General features: G+C 47.9%; 1 protein-coding gene across 5 annotated transcripts in view; it reads right to left on the bottom strand.

Annotated features, from left to right (window-relative positions):
• Positions 1 to 20,112, bottom strand: part of TEP1 (telomerase associated protein 1) — a 2,409,067-nt gene that overhangs the window by 2,068,518 nt on the left and 320,437 nt on the right. For all 5 annotated transcript variants that reach the window (XM_069651741.1, XM_069651744.1, XM_069651746.1 and 2 more), the window contains one exon: positions 8,276 to 8,418. In XM_069651741.1, coding sequence (XP_069507842.1) covers positions 8,276 to 8,418 — 143 coding nt within the window. The remainder of the gene's footprint in view (positions 1 to 8,275; positions 8,419 to 20,112) is intronic.

Below are 20,112 nucleotides of genomic sequence, written 5' to 3'. Positions count from 1 at the left end.
TTTTATTAATTGGGTGCACCTTTACAGTGGGCCGTGTGCACAGCCACAGTAAAGGCACCCATGGGTGCTCATTTTACCAAAATGGCCACTGTCTTTTTTTTTCACCATTTTAGTGCTCCTTGTCCTTTCTTGTTCCTTCCACTGACCTACAAGGCAGGAAATTCCTTTGTGTGATTTTTATCTTCCCGGCAAGCTCCAGAGTATCTGTCAAGGCAGGAAGCGAGGGAGGAGTCCAAAACTTTGCAGCCCTTTGTCTTCCAGCCTGAGTGCGAGATTCCAGCTGAAACTGGAAGGCTGGCTGTCCTGAAAGGATTTCCAACCCCACCAAGTTTGAATGTTGCTGGGCTGTTTGATTGGTCCGATACTGGAATCTGAAGAGGTAGTCGACCACTAGAACCAAAACCGAAGAGAAAGATGAAGAATTTGCGGCAGAAACTATTTCCAGCGACCGGAGAGCCTGCTGTATAACTGGAGCCTGCTCTAGCCCTTCCAATCGACCTGGGGACTCAGAAAATGACAACCCAACCCAGAGCCTGGTGAGACCCACTAGACTCAAGAAGGCCTGCATTTTGAGCCATCCCACGCCATGCTGCGACATTGCAGGGCTTCAATACCATGGGACCTTCAGCCATTGTGCGGTGCACGGTCTTCCGAATCCCACAGAAACTTTGTGGGCATCCTGATGGATTTCCAGAGACACGATTTCAGTCCGAAAAGTCCACTCATCAGAGTGCTGGACCTTTGTAGCGATGAGAATACGACCAGCAATATTCTATCTTCTTCTGTGCTCCTGAAAAGGCGCCAAATCCACAGAGCCACATACAGCCATGAGGAAAACCTTGCATAGAGCCTGCCCCGTGATTCCTGCAGCAAACGTCCTTCCAGTATCCCGTCTTCTGTCTTCTTACTGAAGGAATTCAACAACCAGGGTTTTGGCTGCAGATCCTGAAGTCCTTGTGCTGCAAATCTTCTTCTGTGCTGAGATACTGTACTGGCTTGGGTGCTAACCTATCTTAAGCCTTTGTGATTTCTGTATAGCTTTGGGGTGTTTTCTGTGATTGGGAGGTCACTCATCCAGTTCACCCAGGCCCCTGCTGGAATCCTCCTAGGGTGTCTTTTGTGAAGCCCCTGGTCCTTCAACTAACTTTTAACTAGCGTACTTACTTGTTCTAACAGTCTTCCTTAAGAACTCTAAGTTTTGCTACTTGAGAACCTATCCTGACCTGCTTGTTGGACACTAGACCCTAGTGACCCTCCCTTCTGCCACTGATCGCACTCATGCTCCAAGAATAAGGGAAAGACTTGTAAGGATTGTGCCTTTTGCCTAAAAAGGAGAATAAGATTCCAAGATGGCCACCAGCACAGATTAGACGTGCTGACGGTGCTCTGCGGTCCCCGGTTGAAGAGAGGTGCCCACCACCCCGCAAAAGGACAGGCTGACAGGACCTAAGGGCCCCCACGGGGTGATGAGGCTAAGCAGCACACAAACGATGGGTGCGAGGAGGACTCAGCGACCCACAGAGCCCTCAGCAGACTGCGGCGGACAGCGTTGGCCCGGCAGTCCCAAGCGGGAGAAAGGGGGAGAGCAGGCGACCTAAGAAGCAACCCAAGAAGGAGACGCCGGCAGCCAGCAGGACGACAGCCCCCCCACCCCCCACAGTTAGGGAAACACCCCAGAGATCGGCTACTGGCGTGGGAAGAGCGGAGCGGGGTCCCCCTTCGGTGGGATGCAAGAAAGGGCAGGACCGGGCAGGAAGAAGCGGCCCGGAGCACCGATCCGGCCTGGAACATCGCATCCGCAGCTGGAGCTGAGCCCGCGGCTGATCCCCACCCAGCAATACGCGGAGGAGAACGGAGAATCTAGCAGACGGCGGCGCAGATACGGGGCTCCTCTGTGAAGTTATCCAGGAGGCAACAGGAATCGGAGAGCCCACGCAGGTATACCTGCCCAATTTGAAACAGGAAGAGACGTAGCCGTGGCCAAGGCCCAAGAGGGGGACCCAGCCAGCAATGGCCTCAAAGGAGGGAGAGAACAGCGCATCCCCCTGGAGCTGCCCAGAGACTGGAGGAGCAATAAGTGTAGCATCAGTGAGTCGGGGGGGCCCTGGGGGCAGCACATGGAGGCAGAGGAGGCCACGGGCAACAAGAGGCCTCGGGGCCTGGATGTGACGGGGTAGGAGAGAGTGGAGGGGAGTAGTGGAAGCCCCCTGCTCCCTAAATACAACTAGTGGGATGTGGGGCCCCATCTTGGGGGACACCAGCCGGGAGCAGGGGCAGAAGACCCACAACGGCACAGATAGGGGCGGGGGCCCAAGCGACAGGGAGCCGGGTGCGCCACCCCTCCGGAAAGTGAATAGCCAGTGGAACTGAGAGACCAGGGGCAAAGCAAGGCATTCTGGGGTCCTGGAAGGTGTATCAGGGGCCTAGAGGTTAGGAGCAAAACCCAAGAGGAGGGGGAATGGTAAAGGGCATAACGACTGTTGAAAGGAACCTTCAAATGGGCAACACATAATGTAAGGGGACTCAACACGCTCCTGAAGTGGAAAGAATTAGAGCGGCACACCAAAAGGGAAGGTATAGACGATTTGGGGCTACAGGAGACACATCTGAGGGTGCAAGATCAGGGAAGGCTAAAAATGAGAGGCTTCAGCCAAATACTTCATGCCTCCAGTGGCATAAAGATACGGGGTGTGGCTACAGCCTACAAAAACACAATGGACTTTAGAATGGATGACGTCCGCCGGGATACAGAGGGGAAGATACATTATGGCGAGAGGGACGCAAAGGGGGGCCAAATATACAGTTGCCTCCATCTATGCTCCAAACGCAGGACAGGAAGCTTTTCTAAGAGAATTCATGGGAATACTAGAGGATTTTGCGAGAGGCCATATAATCTTAATGGGGGACTTCAACCTAGCGTGGAAGAGGGACAAGGACAGATCGCGGAGGAAGACCCAAGGGGGTGGGGGAGCGGTAGCATCAGAGGAACTGAGCCAAAGAATGGAACAATGCGGCACGTGTGGTGGGGCCTATGGGGGTGGAAGAGGGCTTCACCTTTCTATCAAGTGTGCATGGCACACAATCAAGAATCGACTATATCTGGGTTTCTGGGCCACTCCTAGGCAGGGTAACAGAGGCAGAGACGGGACCACTGGGGATAGTGGACAACAAACTGGTTACAATGTCATTAGAACCTCAGAGGCAGGCGCAGAAGATTTGGGGGTGGAAATGTCCAGATATGCTGTTGAGACCCGGTGATTAGGGATGACCTGGAGGGGAAAAAATCAGGGAGTTCTTTACGTCAAATGAAGATACTGACACAGGGGAGAGCACCAGAAGGGATGCCTTCAAGGACACGATCAGGGGGGAGTTTATGGCAGCTACGGCCCACAGAGATAAGCAGCTGAAGGCGCTTGAGAAACAACTTGAGACAGAAGTGGAGAAGGCAAGGAGAGCTTTGGCAGCCACCCCCACAATAGGGATGCAAAGGGCCTATAGAAAAGCGGAACGGCAACTAGGAGTGCTCTACACGAAACAGGCGGAGGGAGCACTCCTCTTCATCAGGCAGCGGTACTACGCGAAAGCCAACAAGGCGGACACGCTCCTGGCGTGTCTACTAAGGGGAGCAGGGACAAAACGCAATTGCAGCCTTAAAAGATGAGGAAGGGGGGACTCCTCACACATAATGAAGACATACAGGAGCGCCTGGAAGTATTTTACGCCGAGCTCTACACATCCCAAAACCCTAATAGTCTAGAGCAAGACAGCTTCCTTAGTAAGCTTACACTGCCTGGATTAGACGAAATAGCTCAGGAAACTATGAACCAACCTATAACCGAAGACGAAGTGAGAAGAGTAGTGATGAAAACGCCCACAAATAAGGCACGGGGACCCGACGGTTACACAGCAGCTTTCTACAAAACATACGCTTCTACGTTAGTCCTGCCTTTGACACAGCTGTTTAACTCCTTTAAGGAAACGAGCCGCATCACTCCATCCATGGCGGAAGCAAAGGTAGCCCTAATCCCGAAAGCCAACAAAAACCCGGCGGACTGCAAGTCCTATAGACCTATAACCCTAATAACTTTGGATGCCAAAATCTACACAAAGATACTGGCGAAAAAGCTCAAGGGGCATCTTCCCGGACTCATCCACCCGGATAAGGCCGGCTTTGTATGGGGAAGGCAGACAGCGTATAACATCCGAAGGGTAGTACACCTGCTGGAAAAGGTGCAGAAAACAGACACGCCAGCAGTATTATTAGCGTTAAATACAGAAAAAGCATTTGAGCGGGTGGAATGGTTCTTCCTCTTTAAGGTCATGGAGGCGATGGGCTTGGGAGGGGACTACCTCAAACTGGTGCAGGCGAACTATAGAAATCCACAAATGCGCCTCTCAGTGAATGGAGAGATGTCACGCCCGGTCTTGCTGGGTAGAGAACCAAACAGGGCTGCCCAATCTACCCGTTGCTTTATGCCATTTACCTAGAACCCTTTCTTCAGGTGGCGAGGGAAGCGGAGGGCATAAGGGGGAATCCCCTTTGGAGGGCAACAGCACAAGGTCGCAGCCTTCGCAGACGACATGATGCTAGCATTGACAGAACCCCAGGAATCCATCGGGGCAGTTAGGACTCTTAGAGCACTTCGGGGCAGTGTCGGGTCTGCGCATAAACATCACGAAGTCGGAGTTGTTGAACCTCTCGTTCAAAGGGCAGGCAGGGGAGGCCGGGGGAAGTTAGGTATCTGGGAGTCCGCCTCAACTCGAGCCTAGTAGGATGGTACAACGTGAATTACCCTGCGATGCTCAAGGAAGTTAGGAAAGATTTGCAGAGATGGAGGAACCTCCGAATATCATGGATAGGAAGAATAGCGGCCATGAAAATGGTAGTCCTCCCCCGACTCTTGTATCTGTTCCAAGCAATACCTGTCGTATTGCCGGCTAGCCTATTCAGCGAGTTGTACAAAATGATAAAGGAGTTCATCTGGGAAGGGTGAAGGTCCAGGGTAAATAGAAGGTTGCTTATGGCCCCAAGGTGGGAAGGGGGGCTGGCGCTGCCGGATGTCTGAATCTACTATGAAGCTGCACAATTGCGGTAATCAGGTAATGGTTCAAAGTGCGGGGGGAGGGAAGCTCTGGGTGGCCATGGACCGGGCAGTAGTGAGACAAAAAATTTAGAGAGGTGCTTTGGTTGCCAAAACAGCACAGGCCAGAACACCTTTATAAAAGTACCATCACAGCATTAGTTGCAGACACTTGGGACAGGGTGGTTAAAACTAAGGGGATAACAACCGATCCGTCGCCATTCACTCCCTTATTTCAGAATGGTGACTTCACACCGGGAATGGAAACGGGGGCATTCGGGCAATGGAAGAATGGGGGTCGCAGGGTTAGCAGAGATCTATTCCAGGGAGAAGATATCCGTACCTTTGAGGAGTGTAAACTGGACTTTGGGGTGGGAGAGGGGTGCGGCTGAGGTACGCGCAGCTGAGGCACTGGGTTGCGAGCCCGGGTTAATAGGAAAGCGGCCACAAGAAAACTAACCACCTTTGAAAAATGTGTAACATCGAATGATGGAACCAAGGGACCGATATCCAATCTTCACAAAATAATAGAAGACGCAACACCAAGACCCACATGGGCATATATGCAAACCTGGGAGCAAATTCTAGGGCGAGAGATCACAAGAGAAGCGTGGGGCAAACTATGGGGGGAGATTTCAAAACTAGCAAAGGCCTCCCAACTGAAGGAAACTTGGTACAAAATCCTTTATGGGTGGCATTATACGCCGGCCTGGCTGCACACCATGTATCCGAATACGGCCTCGGCAGACTGCTGGAGAGGTTGTGGCAGCAGGGGAATGGCAGAACACATATGGCGGAGATGCCCCAAAATCGAGCCCTTCTGGAAGGACATACGGGAGGCCCTACGTCAGGCATTCAGGCTGGAGCGGGACAAGCCCCCGGAACACGTCCTACTGGGGTATGGCGAACAGGGCGGGACTAACGAGCTCAGGACTCGAGAAAAGGCAAGACTGGTCCTAACCCTGGCTGCAATGTCCATCATTGCCCGGAGCTGGAAGAGTGATACCATCCCTACTATCCAGGACCGGCTGCGTAAAGTTTGAGAAATGGTAGCCCTTGAATGGGCCACATACGCTATGAATAATAAAATCCAACACTTCGGAAGGGACTGGGGCGATGTCATGATTTTCCTAAAGGAGACTAAAGAATACGATGGTGCCCCCAATGACTCAAGTTACTGGACTTGGAGTGAATTTAAGAATCTGCTTGATAAGAAGTGGGAGAAACCCTCTACTGATCCAGGGGGGTGAGGAGGCAGGGGGGGGTCTGTTATGTATGTTGTAAAATCAATAAAAAGAAATTTAAAAAAAGGAGAATAAGTGTTTAAAAGTTACTTATTTGCAAAAGAAGTTGCTTGCTAATAGTAATTCTGAGAGTGAACAGTTACAAACGTTCTTACTTACCTTGAATGTGTTTGCATTATTCTGAAATGTGAAATGTATATGTAAGGTTAAGTTACTCACCTGTCAATTGGTTGTGCCTCTTCCCCAAATGTAATGCTGTTAGTTTCACTTCATTATTCCTGTTAGGATAATTGTATAACTGTCCCCAATTGGGTCTGTCTTCCCCTGACTTGCTGTCAGCCTGTCCAGAATAAGTCTGCATTAGGTTTTACTTACCTAGAATAACTCTGAGTCATTCATAAAGTGTAAGGTAACATTGGGTTTTGCTTTCCCTGGTCTGTTTTAGACAGACACAAAAAGAGTCTTGGGTTTACACCTGCCTTTAAGTTGCTTTATAGTGCCTGTAAAAAGTGTATAGGGTTTACTTACCTTGAGTATAACTGTGTAATCTTGAAATAAGTTGGAGTTATTGCTTCCCTTAGTCTATTAACTGAAAATCAACTGTAATTGAATATTACACCCGAAGGTGCAACTCCACTAGAATAACTGTTATCCTGAATCAGCGTTATAAGTTTATACTGTTCCTAGATTCTGTGTTTCACTAGATCAGAAAAGTATATTGTCCAGTTGATATTACTATGTGATTTTCCTGGTGAGCATCACGGTACAACCAAGAGGGTCTACTACCCTTGTATTACTGTAAAGTGATCTGAAAGTAACTCATGGTTTTTACCTCCAAGAATAGGTGTGACATACACTGAATGTGTATGAAAAGTTCTGACTTACCTAGACTACTGTTAGTTTTCTAAATAAGGTCTATGCTTTGGTCTGTGTACTTTAATGCATAGTGTGGTGTTGTTATAATGGTGGCTATATATAATGTGATAGTACTCATTGCCCCCAAGATTCATCTGGGCTTACTTGTATTTAAATAAACCATTTATTTTTTACAATACATAGTGTTTCAGTGATACTTTGGATCAATCTGTATTACAATTTCATTTTTACTGATTCTACAGCCCTCTCTCCCTCCTAAGATAAGCCTGGCTGCTCTGTCTTCGCTACCATGAACTCAGGTGGTACAGCCTTATACCAAGAGTGGAGTATTATACCGTCTCAGTTGAATGGTTTTACTAAGCCCTTAGTTGGACTTCAGAAAAACTGTCCTAACAATGTTCTATCATGAGGGATCCCTGGGAGCACTAAGGAATCTGCATTTAGTTTAACCCATCCTGACACATTCTAATAAAAAAATCCCTCTTTAGTTCCGTTAGGCATTTATCAAACCTAAACCCTCAGCCCAGTCTATTTTTAGTTAAATAAATATACTGTGGGAACCAAACTTTGTGTCTACGTGGTATGACCATCTTGAGTTCCCCACACTGCCCATCTGAGCAAAGGTTTAATGATTTGAAGTGCGATCTAAACTGCCCCTATAAACAAATGCACTCTAAATTTTACAAAATTACTTATAAAAAGCATTGAATGCAAAAACAAACTCAAAAGGAAATTCAGCCAGTGGCAGGTATCTAACATGACAGAGTATTCACGGTTTTCTTTCTTGTTACTGAGAAACTAGTGTGCCCCACAATATAATCGGTTTACAGATCTGCGCTACTGTTGCTTGTGCCCTGTCCTTTAGCACTGCTGAATTTCACACAACCTTATCTATCTTTATGACATCATTTTTCAGTATTTATCCTGGTACATTGTACTTTTATTCATTTCACTAAATTGCCTTAATGTTATGACGCATGGATAATATTTTTAAATTTTATTTTGAACAGCTAGAGACAGTTAGGAAAAGAAGAGGAAAGAAGTCTAGTGATGCAGACACAGTATGCATAGTACCTGCAGCCCAGCAGGCTCTGCACATGGTGCGCTGGCTCTGTGATGTGCAATCGTCGAATTAGCTTCTTTAAGTTAATGTCTTTCGTCTTCTCCTTGGGTTTTCTCTTGGGCGTGTGACTCATGAAATCAGGATCAGTGTCAAACTGTAGACGAGACACAAATATTCAACAACCACACCACATTATTTTCTGTGCAAATTCACATCCTGGCCAGGTGGACACGCAACTGCGACCGCCATAGCATGAGGAAGGAAAGACCAGCAAGGAGAGGGAAAATTAGGGATACTCTGTACCTCTTATAGAAAAGCGATAAACAATGTCGACCGCCAGCAGTCAGGGAAATCCGTTACAGTACTATACTCATCATAGGAAGTAATGTCTTTGGCTGAACCAGCAGCATGGAAAACAATGATCTAAAGGCATGTCTGGTTTGCAAAGGACAGCCAGATCCGGACTGGAGCTGCATCTATCCATATTCTGGCACCAGATTGCTGTCAGTGTCTAGATCAAAATATAGAAGGGGACTCATTGAAAGACAGTGCAGGATTCAGGTGATGGGCTCAATATATTGAAATCACTAACAGGGCTCCTCATTCCAACACCGTCTGGTGTCTCCCAGTAGCCCAACTTGTATCCATGTGGCCAAGTTATTTATTACAGCAGTGTGCATGCTCAAGAAAGTATGTGCAACAGACAATAAGAGGATGGAACATATATAGGACTTGGAGACACTGCCCAAATGTTAACAGTAGCACTAGCAGGCAGTGTTATTTTCCAGCTGCAGTAAAAAAATACTAGTATATCCATGGAATCAATTACTCTTTTAAATAAAAAAAGCTTCATCACGCGAAGAATATGCTGTCACTGAGGCAAATACTGAAGATCATACTATGTGCAGTAGACCATGCCTGGTGATCATACAGTGAACTGTAGGCCATGACTAAAGAGCAAATAATTATCTGTAGGACATGCCTAGGGTTCACAAAATGCAGTGCAGACCACAGGTTTTGCACATATGGTGCATTGCAGACCATGCTTGCAGCTCATGCAGTGAACTATGACCATGGCAGTAGAAGTGTAGAACGTAGAAAGCGTCAAAGGCTAAGACTGCGCATAGTAGAGTATCACTGCAGGCCACACAGAGTCACCATAATTAAACTATATGATGGTAATTCATCCCAATCAGTAGATATAGAAATGTGAGAGACTAATTTGTCCTGCTGTAATTCAGAATTCTTTTTCTTTTACTGCACAAGCTTTTTACTACAGCTGAGGGATAGGCCCTTTTGTTTCCAAATGTTATGATATGGCATTTATAATGTGCCTATACACAAGTGTTTCAAGGCGCAATGAGGCAAAAGAAGAGGAACCGAGGGAAGACAAAAACAACGATCTTACTAGGCCAAGTTATATTGAGATCGCGCAAGTGCAGGGGAGAGGGGAAAGGGTAAGTGCAGGGGGTAGGGGGCAGTGCAATACATAGGATCAACAGTAAAGAATAAATAAAATAAATAAAAGTGCAGCCAGCTAGTGGCAAGTGCAGGGGAAAGTGCAGACATCCAAGTGCCAAGAGCTGGTGGGGACTGTAGGGATACAGAAACAGCCCCCCAAGTGCAGGGGTTGCCCAGGAGTCAGTGCAGGTGAGAAGCTGGCGGGGGAGGGAACCTGGGCCCGAGATCAGAGGATAGCCATGTGATCAGTGCAGTTTCAGTCAGAAGTTCAGCAGGGGAGAAGAGGAGAGAAAGCAGAAGCAAAAAGGAAGGTCTTGAGGTGCTTCCCGAACTGGAGATGGTTCTCCTCAAGTTTCAGGGAGGCAGGGAGGCTGTTCCAGAGGGAGGCCCCAGCTGAAGAAAGAGATCTACCACCAACTCGTTGCTTGGAGAACCGACTGACCCTGAAGGAGTTGGAGGCGGATGAGCGAAGAGCTCCAGAAGGAAGATATTTAGGAAGAGAGAGTGGTATTGAGGCCCCAGACCCCAGAAGGCTTTGTGGACAATGCAACAGGTTTTGAACATAATCCTCGCAGTCATTGGGAGCCAGCACAGAGATTTATTTTTTTTTATTTTTATTTTTTTATTCGTTTTGGCTCACTGAGCTTTACAAAAAGAACCAGATAAAACAAACATATTACACGGTGTTAAGAAGCAAAAAAGAATGGAAAAGTAAAACATTGTTTTCCCTTTTTGCCAACCCTGCCAATTTTTCCCTGCCAATTTCTCCGGGCAATTGTTCTTTTTAACTTTGATCTTTTACACATACCATCGTGTGCGCAATATTTTTGGAGGACTGTTCTCTTTTTCTATGTATGTTACATGACTATTTAACAGTTGATTAACACCTGAATGGCTGCTGACGTCAGTGCGGCATCAGTGCCAGATATGAGTCTGTCCCACAGGAAGTCTGATATAATATCCTCCTCTCTGTGTCAGTCCAAAAAGAATAGACACCCCCTCGATCGTAAGGCACTATACTTTGTTGGCCGAAGACCAACCGCCTCATGTGTTTAGTAATAGAAAGGTGTAGGAAAAGCTTAACCATGGTGTGGCCATTTTAAGGTGACTGAAATCGCCATTTTGTTTTCTTCTTGTTTTCTCTAACATTGCCTTTTTGCCTCATGTAAAACTGCTTTGCTGAAATATTATTCTGCTTCACTGGCCGCGAGTGGCATGTTGAAACATAATGCAGTAACCCGGACAGAAATGCCGGTCCCCTCCCTCGCATATCCTTGGAGAGTGAGCAGCAAGGAATTCTAATCAGTACAGCAGGTGCCAACTAGTCTGGGTAAGCACAATAGAAATGCTAGAGCGAACATTAAAGGACTTGAATTATGCTCTTCTTTGCGGCCCCCCTTTCCTGAGCCCGGTAGAGCCCTGGACAGCAAGTTCACCCCCAGTACACGAATAGAAACAAGGAGATAGCAAGGCCTGGAATGTGTCTCTCCCTACGCACAGCTTACTTGTAGAAACAGAAGCATTGTGTTCTTTAAAACAAAGACTTATGTCTGTGAGCTTACAAAATTGCAAACTGTTACTAAATAAATGTTTGAAGGTGTCATACTCGTCACCATTGTCAATCATCGTGCCTAGTTCAAAGGAAATGCAGTAGGGGCGGTATAAGTTGTGACACTACTTATTACTAGATGCTTGTTTTGTATATATGTAACTGTTGTACGAATTTCTCTCTCTTGCGTCCCCCAAGGGTCTGGAAGAAAAACGTCGCAGGGCGTGGGACCAGTTGGCCAACTGAGACTATTTGCTTCGCTATAAACCCTAGATTTTGGGAATACAACCTTGTGTCTGGCGTATCAGTTTGTGTGCGGTGATTGTGCCTTGTTTCCATACGCGAGGGTCCCTCAGGGGCCCCTTCATCTGCGCACAAAGTTCCTGAAGTGTCTTGACCGATGTATCCATGAGCCTTCGCAGTCCATTAATAAGTGCCTTAATGTTTGTTTGGCAGGGTATATGAAGATCGAACAGTTTTTTTGCCTTCTTCCCTTGGTTACGCTTTTCCAGGACCACCCCACAGTGGACAAGGTTTAGTCTCAAACTGAGGAACTTTGAACGCAGCTTTCTATTTGGAAATGTCCTTAGGTAGCGTGAAAGACACCCCAGTTACTTTTCCCCCCTCAAAAATGCACTTTGGATTGGATCTGATCTTACTTTCTCTATTGTTTCGATCCAGTCTGAAAGTTCTAGTTTTCTTTTTTTACTTTGAGTGGGTTAAGGACCAAAGTTTCCTCATCCAGATCTATTCTTATGAGAGCCTTTGTTACCCTTTCCCCAAGTGAGGTCAGAAGGGATGATTTGCCCTGCAACCTCTGAGACCTAAAGTCTCCATAATGTGAGGCATCTTTCCCTGCGATTATTTCTCGGAACAGGGAGATGAGTTTCCAATCTGCCATACACTTCAGCGCCTTTAGGCCCAGCTCGAATCTCAGACTTTTTGTAGATGTACAACTTGGAAGTCCCAAGACCCTTTTCCACAGTTGACCATCAAAGTGTTCCCAGTTTACTGACCAAAGCCCAGGTTTAGCTTCCAGACCATAGAGTATAACTGGGACCACTTTTGCTAGGTAGTACTTCACTAGCGGAAGGATTGAAAATTTACAGAATTTGTAGTTCAGTTTAATCATTTGTGACCCAGCTTGTGTAACCTTGGCCATTACCTCAGATTCTACCTTATATTGTGCTGGATGGGCATGTACATTGTACCCCAGGTATTTTATGGTTTCTACAACTCTTATACTTTTGCCCCCCAGGTATCATTTTTTGTATTTGGTTTTTGACAAAGGATGTTTGAAAATGAGGATGTTTGACTTGGCAGGGTTGATTGTTAGTTTATTTATCCCAACATACTCATTCAGTTTCGTAAGCAGCCGTTGCAGACCAATCGGTGTTCTGTCTAGTAGTACTATGTCATCTGCGTAGGCCAGCCACAGATCTTTCTCCCATTTATGGTAGGACTGGCCATTGCAGCCGGTTCTAGGAAGGGTCCCATGTCTGCTAAGAACAGATTGAAAAAAGAGGCACTCCTAGGCACCCTTGTCTGACCCTATTGACCTCTATTAATTTTGAGAGGTAACCCATTGCATCAAGCCGAACTCTTAGGCTTGTTTCTCTATACAGTTCCACTAAGATGGACAATAGTGTTTCTGGCATTCCCCACCTTTGCAATTTTTGCAAGAATAGTGCTCGTTCTACTTGATCGAAGGCTTTCGATAGGTCAACCCAAGCTCCATACAATGGGGGCGTTTTCTTTTCCTCTGTTCATTCAATAGATTTAGAATCAGACCATTTACAGATGTCGAGTGTCCTTTCCGGAATCCTGTTTGAAAGCGCGAAAGGATATCAAAATCTTCTACCCATTTTGAAACATGATTTAATAATAATTTCATAAATATTTTGCTTTCAATGTCGAGCAGCGCTATTGGTCTGTAATTTGCAGCTGCCCGACGGTCTACATTTTTGAAGAACGGTATTACCAAAGCCGTTTTCCAAGAGGTTGGAAATGTCCGTTTCTTAAGGATTTCCTCAAAGAGTGCGGTTAGTAGTTTTGACCATAGTACCGGTTCACTTTTGAGTGTCTGATAGGTCAGAACGTTCAATCCCGAAGCTTCGGATGTCGAAGAATTAATTATGATTTCATAAATCTCCTCCTCGTTAAACTTGAGGTCCCAGGAAGTATCTGGTTTGATCGTAAAGTGACAGGTACTATGGCTCTTGTAGGTCTCTGTTAAGTATTCGACCCAGCCATCTTCAGACACTAGGTTACACAGAGAGTTCCCTGCTTCCCCCTCAAAGGGGTTCATTGATTCCCAAAAACTTTTGTTGTTGTCTTCTCTTGAGTACATATTCCCCATCCGTTTGCATCCGAATTTCCTTTTGTGAGATTGACTAAGATTTATACTTTATGGGGGGGCGTGGCTTGGCAGCCATGGAATAGGCTGGGATCCCTGTGAGCTCCGTGATCAGACTACTTGATCCGACCAAGAAACGCATATTTTTTTGATCAACATCAGCCCAAAACGCATGTACAGGCGTGGGAAGGCAAAGAGCAGAGCATGAGCAGGCTGGCTGCACGTTTATAGCGGAGGAACAGTCGGATTGATACTTTGTATCGAAAGGCCGGCCGTGAAAGGGACATCAACATGGCTGCAGCCGAGAACAAAGAAACTCCGAGGGGCGCACCCCTGTGATGGAAGAGCGGTCTCTGTTCGACAATAGCAGAGGCGGATCGCTAGCGCAACAAAATAAATATTACATTGCCTAGTCCGGGCGGCTGAAGTGAACGAGGGTCCCCGGCCAACACAGCCGAGGACCTTGATGAACGGAGGAGGCATATCGATCGCGAGTGCCTATGTGAACTATTAAGGCAGTGAGAGGCGCCCCAACGGCTGGGCTCAACAGTGCCTCCTGGCGAGTGCGCACAGTGTCGGAGGCGAACGATCGCTTCCATTGAGTGCGGACTCGGGGACAAAATGGTGGCTGGGCCCCACAGGACAAAGGGCCGCCTCCATGGCACATAATCGGTGAAACCCGGGGGGCGGGTCGGGAGCGCCCGGGCTCTGGAGAAGCATGATGCGGACGCTGCAGCGGGGCCCCTGAGGATCAGCACATAGAGAGCGAGGCAAGAGTTCAATGGCCTAATGGCATGGTTGCTCAGACAATGTCCCCAGTGCAACAATGAAGCACGGTTTTGTGAGATGCTGGAGGTGTGCCCTGAGAGCGGAGCGCAGACGATTGAGGGATCCAGCAGATATCATCGGCCCGGGATTAAGTGGCAGCCGCGGATACGGTAACACGGGATGGAAAGGAAAGTGCAACACGAAACACACAACACACGAAGACTTCATGGTCCAATAAGAGCTAGAGAGGTTGGTGGATGTTTCTGTAGTGCTGACAGCCGCAGCGCTGTGGAAGTAGGGGACAGGAACCCACGCGTGACGCGGAGCGCTATTTAAATGGAAATGCAGCCAGAAGGCAGTGACACTCCGAACGGAATGATCAATGGACTGGGGCGCATTGTAAAGCCTGTCTGGCCACAATGAAGGCCTAATAACGGACCCCCCCTCCCACTACCGGGGGTCTCAGTGAATGCAGACTGCTTGACTGGAAGGTGGAACCGCCGCTGAGCAGTAGGGCCACGCGGAATACAGTGTGATATCGGAACTGGAGAGAGAAACCACGTAGCTACGTGGGAGAGCACACTCCATTCCTGTGACCAGGGGCTGGCCTCGGGGCGCTCCTGGGGTGGTCCCCTAAGGCTTTGGGGATAGCAAGAACCTACCCTTGCTGGGACTGAAGACCACGGGTGAAGGGGCTGACCCACGACTCATAGTCACAGCGCTATGTCTAACAAAGCTCCAAGACTGAAGAGTAAGCAGCCCACATTAGACAAATACACTAAGACGCCGCCCGGCCAGGAAGGAGCCAGGAGCAAAGAAAGAGCCCCGGTTGGGAGCAGGGACGCCATGGGCACGAACCAGGAGGTCCTTGATGCGATCACAGATCTGAAGGTGGCTTGGGAGACCAAGTTTGAACTGGCTGTGACAGAATTGAAAACAGCGCTGGCGCTCCGGGTTGGGGCGGTGCAAGAGGATGTGAATCTACTACGGCAAGACGTTAGGTCTCTGGTGGAGCGCACGGAGAACCTCGAGAAGGAGATGAGCCCGAACACGGTGGTCTGCGCTTCCCACCGGTCGGAACTTCCCGCCCTGGTACAGCGAGTGGGCAACTTAGAGAACAGAGCGGAGGAGGCGGAAGGACGAGCCCGGAGGAATAATATCCGTATTGTTGGACTGCCGGAAGGAGCAGAAGGCCATAACCCCACGGAGTTCATTGAAACAATGTTGTTACAGGAAATCACTGGAGGAGTGCTGTCTCAGGGGTTTGCGGTGGAAAGGGCGCATAGGGCACTAACGAGGAAACCACCGCCAGGAAGCCCGCCTAGGCCAGTGATCGCTAAGATACTTAACTAAAGGGATCGGGAAAAGATCCTGGAACACTTCCGTAAAGGTGGGACAATACAAAGAGGGGCAGCATACATAACGGCTTATCCGGATTATACCCTGATGGTGCAGCGGAGCAGAATGAACTTTGGGCAGTCAAGAGAAGATTGCGAGAAGCGGGACATAAGTACATGTTGCTTTACCCGACTAAGCTAAAAGTTTTCCACAAGCACAGAACTTTGTTTTTTGGAACTCCGGACGAAGCTATGGGATGGCTCGACACGCAGGGTTGCCCCCAGGAGTCGGACGTCCGGATGAGAGAAGGAGGTGGAGCAGATAGGTAATGAGCGAGGGGGGCACCTGGGGGTGTCAGAATTTAAGACTATGGGACTTGATTATAGTCACTGAAGCAGCTTGCTAAATGGTGTGACCAGGCTGGATGAAACACATTAACCGCGAGTATTGCGATCATGACTTTGTTAAGGAGCCTTGCAGGACCAACCTTTACATCCCCCATTTAGAGTTTAGTTAGGTCGCCGATAGTGCGGTGACACCCTGCTGGGGTCTTGCCCGGGGTTCCAGGGTAGGCCCAAACGCGGGGGAGCCTGAGATCCAGGGATGGAGCTGGGCAACTGTTGGGGTAGGGTGGGGAGGGGGGAGGGAAGGGGTTGTGTGCAGTGGTTTGTTGTTGTTGGGGAGGAGTTATGGGGTGAGCCTACACCCCAGGGAAAACGAGACGAACCATGGGAGACCTTAAGATAGTCACTTGGAACGTCAGGGGGCTCAATAGTTATCTGAAGCGGAACAAGGTAATGATGTACCTGCGCAGACAGAAAGTGGATATAGCCCTGTTACAAGAAACTCATTTGACGCAAGATAAACAGGAAGTGATACGGAAAAAGTGGAGAGGGACAGTAGTAGGGGCAACATATTCTGCCTATGCAAGAGGGGTAATCACAGGGGTGGCCCCACGTTCCGTTCCAGTTGCTGAGCTCATTCGTAGAGGCGGATGGCGGGATGGTGGAAAATGGAGAGATCTGCATTGTAAATACTTATGTCCCGAACCAGGACACGGCTGCGTATTTTAGGACCCTGTATAGTAAACTTAGTGGTAGCGTAGGGGGAGCTATATTGTGGGGGGAGATTTCAATTGTGTATTGAACCCCAACATAGACAGATCAGACACTAAAATAGTTAGACCCACCCGGCCGCAAAGGCACTGCATGCAGTATTGGCGGATTTTGGGCTGACAGATGCATGGAGGACATGTCATCCGCAGGATAGACAATATTCACACTATGCAGCCCCACAGGGCCTATACACAAGACTGGACTATGTGTTTGTCACGCAGGAATTACTGACCGAAATACCGCAGGCGGAATATGAAGCTAGAGTCCTCTCAGACCACTCGCCAATGATGCTAGTGTGGCAATACCGACCCCTGAGGGGGAGGATACCCACATGGCGATTGCGTGCAGAGGCGCTTAAAGATAGCGTATTCAGGGAGGATATGCGAGAGGAAATAATAAGCTATTTTGAGATAAATACTGGCAGTGTTAAGACAGCGGGCACACTCTGGGAAGCCTTTAAAGTGGTAGTGAGAGGAATTGCCATAGCCAAGTCTAAAGGACTGCAGGATGGGATTCTGACCGAATTACAGGACTCTGAAAAGGAACTGGAAAGGGTATTGGAACGGGGCAGTAACACTAAGGAAGATACAGAAATGGCATTGGGCCTGCAGCAGAAATGTGCAGGATATTGGGAGATATTATGCAATCTTAACTATAAAAAGTATATAGAGGGACAACATGCTGAAGGTGACAAACCAGGAAGACTCCTTGCGTGGCTCTATAAAAACAAGACCCCTATGCCCCCAATCAGAATAATAGTGAAAGACAATGGCGACATAGTGGAAACGCAAGAGGGGGTTAATCAAGAATGTGCAGAATATTATAGACGCTTGTACGGGGATGAGACAGAGAGCAACAGGAGGGAGATAGGAGACATACTGGAAGATATTGGACTACCCCAAATTAGTGTAAAGGAGAGGGAGGAGCTAGATGACCCGATCACCCTAGAGGAGCTAGAAGAAGTGGTGAGGCAGCTGCCCACATGTAAAACCCCGGGAACAAGCACATTTTATAAGGCATATAAAGTAGAGATACTCCCCCCACTGCTGGAGATGCTTAATGAAGCATATGAAGTTGGGAGACTACCGGAATCATTGTGCGAAGCGGTTATCATACCACTCCTCAAGCCCAATAAGCCTGGTAGTGACTGCTGATCCTATAGGCCCCTATCGATGTTGAACCAACATAGTAAGATTCTAACAGCGGTTCTGGCAAACAGACTAAAGAAGGTCATCAATAAATTAATACACCCTGATCAGACAGGATAGGTCCCGAATAGAAATATCTCAAACAACTTGAGGCGACTCCATCGAGTGGTCGAACATACTGAAGGAGATACAAGCGAAATGGCGATAGTATCATTGGATGCGATCAAGGCATTTGACTCGATCAAGTGGCCCTGGTTGAAGGCGGCCCTAGCCAATTACGGTATGGGGCCAGGATATCTGGGTAGAACTCCTATATAGCGTGCCACTAGCGAGAGTGAAGACAGGAACTGTGATCTCTGAAAGGTAGCAACTTGGTAGAGGAACCAGACAGGGATGCCCCTGGTCCCCCATGTTGTATATCCTGGCTTTGGAACCTCTGGCGATTTATTTAAAGCAGCAATATGATGCAATAGGCATTGTCGTCGGGGATACACCACATTTAATTTCACTATATGCAGATGATATGTTCTTGTATTTGCGCTACCCAGAGGAGAATCTTCAGTATAAATTGGAAGTGATGAAGAGGTTTGCAGAACTTTCAGGTATAGCTGTGAACCCCAGTAAATCCTGTATGTTCCCGCTGGGCAGATATAGAGGGCTCTCGGCGGAGAATTTGCCAGTTTTACAGATACCGTGGGAGGTCACAAACTTTAGATATCTTGGGGTAGACATATAACACACGGTAGAAGCCGAACACAGGCATAATACAGAAAGAACGGTTAAGAATCTGGAAAACAGCATGAAGTTCTGGGTGAAACTCCCCTTGGCAATGATGGGGCGAGGGGCGATGCTCAAGATGGTGGCATTGCCCCAACTGTTGCATTGCTTTGCGAACATCCCATACTTCATACCCCGGAAATTCTTCACAAGGTTGGACAGCATATGCAGGGAATTTCTATGGCACGGGATGAGGAACAGGGTAGCCGTTTGGAAACTCCAAAATCTGCATGAGAAAGGGGGCATTAAGTTACCAAACTGGGAAGTATATCATGTAGCGAGTCAATTGCAACATGTAGCCAAATGGTTCTCTGCGGAGCTTCCCTTAGAACATGGGCTGCATCAAGGAGATTGCGCCCCATATTTCCTGAGAGAAATGATATGGTTACCCAAGTGGGAGTTGGGAGTTCTTCCGGGGATGTTGGGTCTTGGGTGGGGGATGTGGCAGAGGGCGTGCCGGTTGATGGACAAGCCGGCCCCATGCCCCTCGCAAATCCCACTGGTCACAGTGACAGGAACAGAAAAGCAACTAAGGTTAATGATTAGGAAGTAATGGGAACCGGTGGGAATAGCAACGTTGGGGGATGTGTGGCAAGAAGGGAAAATATTGGAATTCGAGGAGCTGGTGGAACAAACTGGGTTGAGTGCCGGGCAATATATTACGTATCATGGGATGGTGCAAAAAATTAAAGATACCTGGTCCGAGGTGGAACTGGCAGAGGAACCGGACACCACACTAGATATGATATGATATATGATATAGCAGAAAGGGGGTATGAAACGTCTAGAGTGTACGAGATGATGATGACTCAAGTGGGCAAGGAAGTGGTGCAACTTAGACTGGACTGGGAGGAAGTAGTAGGGGACCTGATGAGTGACGGGATGTGGGAAAGGGCACAAGGGTATCATAAAAAAGTATCGAAAAATGCTAGGTTGCAACAGATACAGTTGTATATAACTCACAGAGAATACCTGACGCCACTAAAGATAGCTAAATTTAAGAACGCCGGAAGCCAAGTGTGCCCCAAATGTAATGAGGAAAATGCAGGAATGGTACATATGTTCTGGGCATGCCCACTGATAGCGAAATATTGGAGAGACATAGCACAGAAAATGGAAGACAAGGGAATCTGTATGAAGGTGGATACTGTGTGGGCTTATTTGTTGGGAGGGTTCCCCAGATCGCAGAAGCTTAAAAATGTAAGTAAATTGAAAGATCTGGCGTATGTTCTGGCGAATAGAAGGATTGCAATGGGTTGGAACGCGTGTCATAAGCCCAAAGTGGAGAGGTGGTGGAGGAACTTGCAGAAGTGGGCAGAGGCAGAAACAGTGGCAT

The sequence above is a fragment of the Ambystoma mexicanum genome, chromosome 3p, assembly GCF_040938575.1.
Source record: "Ambystoma mexicanum isolate Mex_15411 chromosome 3p, UKY_AmexF1_1, whole genome shotgun sequence".
Lineage (NCBI taxonomy): Eukaryota > Metazoa > Chordata > Amphibia > Caudata > Ambystomatidae > Ambystoma > Ambystoma mexicanum.
Note: the sequence above shows the minus strand (reverse complement) of the source record. Positions and strands in the feature narration are given on the sequence as shown.